The sequence below is a fragment of the Chanos chanos genome, chromosome 8 (genome assembly GCF_902362185.1).
Source record: "Chanos chanos chromosome 8, fChaCha1.1, whole genome shotgun sequence".
In the NCBI taxonomy this organism is placed as follows: Eukaryota; Metazoa; Chordata; class Actinopteri; order Gonorynchiformes; family Chanidae; genus Chanos; species Chanos chanos.
The window spans coordinates 4,622,501-4,628,851 of NC_044502.1; the positions used below are offsets into that span (position 1 = coordinate 4,622,501).

General features: G+C 44.5%; 1 protein-coding gene and 1 non-coding gene across 2 annotated transcripts in view; both read right to left on the minus strand.

Annotated features, from left to right (window-relative positions):
* The window catches only part of dnah9l (dynein, axonemal, heavy polypeptide 9 like), a 34,975-nt gene that overhangs the window by 20,067 nt on the left and 8,557 nt on the right, over positions 1-6,351 (minus strand). The window contains exons 14-23 of the mRNA XM_030781786.1: positions 5,963-6,128; positions 5,501-5,603; positions 4,835-5,074; positions 4,249-4,410; positions 3,311-3,504; positions 2,239-2,401; positions 1,843-1,966; positions 1,031-1,173; positions 574-735; positions 173-406 (exon numbers count right to left, since the gene is read on the minus strand). Coding sequence (XP_030637646.1) covers positions 173-406; positions 574-735; positions 1,031-1,173; positions 1,843-1,966; positions 2,239-2,401; positions 3,311-3,504; positions 4,249-4,410; positions 4,835-5,074; positions 5,501-5,603; positions 5,963-6,128 — 1,691 coding nt within the window. The remainder of the gene's footprint in view (positions 1-172; positions 407-573; positions 736-1,030; positions 1,174-1,842; positions 1,967-2,238; positions 2,402-3,310; positions 3,505-4,248; positions 4,411-4,834; positions 5,075-5,500; positions 5,604-5,962; positions 6,129-6,351) is intronic.
* trnas-aga (transfer RNA serine (anticodon AGA)) lies at positions 2,872-2,953 on the minus strand. The gene has a single exon. It is a non-coding gene; the product is annotated as a tRNA-Ser (tRNA).

Consider the following 6,351-nt stretch of genomic DNA (forward strand, 5'->3'; position numbering starts at 1 on the left):
CAGCAAATCATCTATATTAATGTGTGTGAGTGTGTGTGTTTGTGTGTGTGTGTGTGTGTGTGTGTGTGTGTGTTTACGTGTGTCTGTGGGTGTGTTTATGTGTGTGTGTTTGTGTGTGTGTTTACGTGTGTCTGTGTGTGTGTTTATGTGTGTGTGTTTATATGTATCTGACCTGCGAAGCTGTCGACTGCAGTTTCTGGAGTCCGTTCTCCAGTCGTTCCATTTTCTGTGTGAGTTCTCGTCTTTTCGTGCCCAGTAAGTTTCCGTAGAGTTTCATGAACTCCAGAAAACTCTTGGGCGTGGTGTAGTTGAAGTGCTTTTCGTTTTGCTGGTATTTGACGCTCACTTCATTCACACTGGTGTGAGCATACGAGATAAACTCACTGATAGACGTTTTCACGGCAGGCTGGAACCAGAAGTCCAAATAGTTATGATGTAATACAAATGGTTATTACATCTTATCACCTGTCATTACACCAGCTACTCCCATTCCCCTCTTTCTGCCTGTCTGTCTGTCTGTCTGACCATCTGTCTGTCTGACAGTCTGTCTGTCGGTCTGTCTGTCTATCTCACCTCCAGTCCAGTGATGCCGTTGATGAACGTACTGCTGACGGACTGCAGCGCATGCTGAGGCCAGGCGTGAAACCAGTCAATGGCTGTGCAGTTCACCAGTGCCGGAAATTTCCGCGCTCTTGTCCTCAGGGTGAACCCCACGGGAGAGAAACAGAGCACCACCTGCATGGTGGAGTGGGTTACCGTCAGCTTAATGTAGAGATGAGACAAAGCTGACATGAATGTGACAACACCAGTATGTAGTGGAGGAAGAAAACAAAAACAACAACAAAAACAACAGAGAAAGAATAAAAATTGTGTAAATGACACACGAGTCACATACGAGGTAAATACAGACCAAAAAAAAGCATTATATAATAACTATTATGTCAGGAAATGACTACATGACGGAGAGATTAAATACAAATCTCAAACCTGGTTTACATGAGTCATATTAGTAACAATAAGTGACGCGTGCCTTTAGCTGTCTGCGAATCCTCTCGATGAAGAAGTTCCAGCAGTTCTCCCGAGTGTCAAGCAAACCCAGGCCTCTCAGCTCCAAACGGATGGAGGTGACGATCACGTCTATCTCTTCCTCACTGAACAAGTCAGGGATGTCCCCTGTCGTCGTACAGAGTAACACACACAAATATATATATCAAGCATACATTCACCATCAGCGGTGCATAGCCGCTTAACCACACACGGTTCGGATTAATAGTTGCTGTTGTTAGCTATGATATTCTGTGTTCGTTAATTAGCATAGCATAACTGTCCTTGAAAAGTTAAACAATTTTGTGTAGGGCTACATGGAGGTAGCAACTGATAATTCTGTACATGCTGCCATTAGTACTGGCCTAACATTTATTCGTAATTCTTCCTGCACGTAGTCCAGTATCTGTGGCTGACTTACTGAAGGTAGCTAAATGCATTTTTACGAGCTTTTGTATTCCAGATCCTAACACTGAACCGTTTTGTGAGTCAGTTTTGTTCTTTTTAATTTCCCCATTTCTTCTGAAATGTGGAATGTCCCTGTAGTTATGATCTTTCTAACTCCCAGATCAGCCAATTCTGTGAACAGCTCCGACACAAGTGAGATTCCATCACTGCCCCTGCGCGTTCTTTCGAGCCTTGTAATTGATTAATGGATTTCGTTACAAAGATACCCGGGACTACCGAAGCTTCTGACTGTCAGTGACTGAGGATGGAGATGTTAGCACAGAAGATGCAGACTTTAATTCTAAAGGTTTGTGCTGTATAAAGCAGAGATGCATAGTTTGGGTAGTATACCCGATGCTAGCATGTCGTTGATTAGCACTAGAAAGCGTTCGTCTGGAATCTGGGCATCTGTGTGCAGGAACACGGTACCAATGTTCTTCACTCCAACTTTAATATACAGAGCCGCTATGTCACTCTGCAGGAAGAGGCAGACAGAGAGAGAAGGACATTGACAGACAGATCAATAGAGACACCCAGAAAAAGAGGGAGAGAGAGATGTTGACCGATAGAAGGACAGAAAGGGCAGTAACACGATGGATTGCTCACAATGACAAAATCTTTGGGTAAAGTAGCTGGAGTGTGCGTGATTGAATCTTTGATGTGTATTTGTTTACGGGTGTGTGCGTGCATGCATGTTTGTATGCACGTATGTGTGTGTATGTGTGTGTGTGTGTGTGTGTGTTTTACCCTAAGGTCACTGATGCCGTAACCCTTGCGCAGAGTGATCTGAAAAACCTCCAGTGTGCTGAGGAAAGCAGCCAAACGACACAGACTCTGTTTCCCACTTCCACCCACGCCAATCAGCAAGGCATTGCCGAGAGGAGCCTCCAAGATCCGACTGATCCGACATCTTCAGGACACACACACACAACACATATGTCACACACATAACATGTACGCAAACGCAACCATACGTGTACACACACACACACACACACTAATTAGCAACACAGTAACACAATGAACTAATAGGATATTACTAACAGGACAACTGCAGGGGCATACACGGGGACATTAACACATTCTATCACATTATCCCCTTCAAGATTAAAGATTAAGATTAAATCTCCGCGATCACACACACACACACTGTGAGCAGTGACCAGTGATTTTGACCTCTGCATTTAACCCATCCTTACACACTAGTTGTAAGCACACACAACCACCAGATGCAGGAGCAGTGGGCAGCACACCTGCAGCCAGGGAGTAGTTGCCCAAGGGTGCCTCAGCCGTGGATGTTTTCATGCCAGTTCTGGGAACTGAACCGGCGTCACAAACACGCTTCTCTAACCTTTAGGCCATGGGCTGCCTTAAAATGCCCGTTGTCGGCAGGATTCGAACCTGCGCGGGGAGACCCCAATGGATTTCTAGTCCATCGCCTTAACCACTCGGCCACGACAACCACAGAACTCACGCATTGTGTCATAAAGGGTAACACATCATATCTGCATGGTGTGAGCGCATGAAAGAGACAAAGACAACCCGGGAAGAGACTGATTAAGAGAAGGGATAGAGAGAGAGAGACATATTGCTAGAGAGACAGAAATTCACAGAAAATGGATAGCCAGAGCTTTCTGATGCTGTAACTACTTGTAGTGTAATTGTTTACAGGCAGGCCGTACAATTAGACTTCAAGTAGTTACAGCATCAAAAAGCAAAAGAGTACAACATATAGAAACAAAAGAGAGAGAGAGAGAGAGAGAGAAGAAACTGAATGAGACAGAAAGTGAGAGAGGACACGAGAGAGTGGCAGACTCACATGTGCTGCATGGCCTCCTCAAACAGGACGAGGTTCATGTTAGCGTGCAGCTCGTTGTAATGCTCCAGGACGTCGGTCAGGGTTTTCTGCAGTTTTTCCCAGTCGCTCACCTGAGCGTAGCGTGGCTCCCCCGCTCCGTGGGCAAAGTGAGAGTATAACAGTGGCTGATGGATTAAGATAGATTCATCTATACACTACAGAAAGAGAGGGAGAGAGAGAGAGAGAGAGAGAGAAAGATTTGAAACTTGAAGTTACATTTACCATATTACAGGCAGGCCAAACAATTAGACTTCAAGTACTTCAAGACTTCAAGTAGTTATAGCATCAAAAAGCAAAAGGGTACAAAATATAAGAATAAAAGAGGGAGAGAGAGAGAGAGAGAGAGAGAGAGAGAGCAAGAGAAAGAAGACAACACTCACTCAAAGTTAAGATGGAAGGTTTAAGAACAATAGACAAAATGCCACGTTGCCCAGAAGTCTATTCACATTCTGTCATTTCGTCATCCTAACCAATCAGGAGCAAGGTTTTTTGAGTGACAGAATGAACTGATAGATGCTGTTTTTATGCTAACGTAACTGGACATGAATGCTGAGTGACAGGGCTCAGAATCACTTTCAATGTATTTTGTGATTAAAGAAAAAAATCACTTTGAGACTGGCATCATGTTTATGCCATTTCTTCTTGAGAAAAGTATTGTGGTGGGAAAAAAAATCCAAAGTCTAATTCAAAAATCACAATGTTTGATAAACACTCATACTGACATATTGATACACGTTTACTTTTTGAATCCCATCCTCTGTATTTTAAGTTTGACTCTTTAAGACTTCATACTTTAGCCATTAAGTCTTGAGGACTAAGTTTAGGGCTTGCAGAATTGAGTCCTAAAGTGATGAAAACAAACATACTTTAAAGCTCGAAGGTCAACTGGTCACCCTCACCTCAAAATACCTCTTCCCAGTGTCCAATAGGATCTTATTGAACAGTTCGACGTCCTTCTCCTCCATCAGTTTGTCTGAGTACACACGAGAGCACTCGTGTAACCAGAGGTGAACCAGGTCAACGGGATATCTCACACTGTCTGGAGGGGCAAACAGAATACCCTACACACACACACACACACACACACACACACACAAACATCAGTTCCTCTAAATTACAAAATGTCATTACTCAGAAATCATAAAGTGAGAGAGAGAGAGAGAGACACAGACACACAAACAAACAAGCTCTTGAAGGTGTCATTGCATATAAATTGAACACAAACATCAACACACACACACACAGAAAAACACGCATACAAGTTCACATCCTTACTCTTATTCATTCAAACTCATTCATGAGCAAACTTTCCCAGACACATATGCACACATCCCCACACAAACTTTAATACACATGTACACACACACACACACACATTTACACAACCCCACCCTCACCGATCTCTTGGAAATTGATGAGCACTCAATACAAGCACACACACACACACACGCACACACACACACGCACACACACACACACACACACCTGAAAGATGTTGGACATGTCTCTGAGGTTGAAGATGTAGTGGAAGCGAATGGCCGTGGGCAGAAAGTTCTGGGTCATTTTCTGGTGCAGGCAGATGGCGGCCTGTACGAGGGTCCCCACAGAGCGGCTCACCCCGTAACTGTACCCGCCCTGCTGGAAGTGAGCAGTCAGGATACTGCTGTAGATAGTGTTAAGAGCCTCCGCACCAGGGAAATGCACCGCAAACACGGAGAAATGTCTCTACACACACACACACACACACACACAGAGAGAGAAAGAGAGAGAGAGAGAGAGAAGGGATTGGGGTACAGAGAGAGAGAGCAAGCAAAAGGGATAAAACACTTAGTTAACAATTAGTTTACTGACAAATTTATTGTTGAGGTTTTGCGTTTGTTACGGGCTGGATTTGAGAGTTGGTGTGAGTTGGTTGCTACGGGTTTCCCGGAGACACAAGTGTGACACATTTTATGGATTTAGCTTTAGTTTGTTGTGGATTATCTGTGGATTGTTTTGGTTTGTCTTTGCGTTGTTGTGGCTTATCTTTGAGTATTTATGGATTAGTTTTGGGCAGCTATGGATTATCTGTAGATTGTTTTGGATGAGCTTCGGGTTGTGATAGATTAATTTTGGGTTAGGGTTGGATGTTGGGTAGATAGTGAGTCTTGCCTGCAGTCGAGGGTTTACAGAGAAGCTTCCAGCAGTCGGGTTCATGCAAGTGATGTACTGACAGTTATGGATCTCTTTCAGAACCAGCCTCTGTCTGTCATACCTGCAGAAAACACACACACACACACATACAAACATACAAACATATACACACACACACACACACACACATACACACACAGACAAACATACACACAGACACACACATACATACACGCACACACGCGTACACAAACAAACACACATGCACACACAAACAGACACAGGTGAGCACACAAGTAGGCATACATACAAAACCACACAGATAAGTATTCCAGACAATGGATCTCATTATCAATATCACCAGTTCTTTTTCCTCTTGTTCTTTCTTTCTTTCTTTCTTTTGTTGTCATTATCACAGTTGATATCTCTCTCTCACACACACACACACACACACACACACAGGTGTGTGTACAGACTGACCAGTGTGAGTAATCCAGGTGTTGTCGGATGAGGGTGTGAGGTTGGACGGTGCCGTAAGCGTCCACCTCAGGCATGTTCAGATCATCCACAAAATAAATCAGCTTTTTAGTGCCGGGAGGAGCAAAGTTACGCCCCGCCCTTTTCTCCAGTGGCTTCTCTAGCACACCTGTGGAACAGTATAGGATGGTGTTAGGGTATGTCTACGTGTGTGTGTGTGTCTGTGTGTGTGTGTGAGAGTGTATGAGTCGGGGGGTGTGTGTGTGTGTGTGTGTGTGCACATGTGCCTGTGTGCGTCGGGGTGTGTGCGCGTGTGCTTGTGTGTGTCAGGGTGTGTGTGTGGGTGCGCGTGTGTGTGCGTGTCGGGGTGTGTGTGTGTCGGGGGGTGCGCG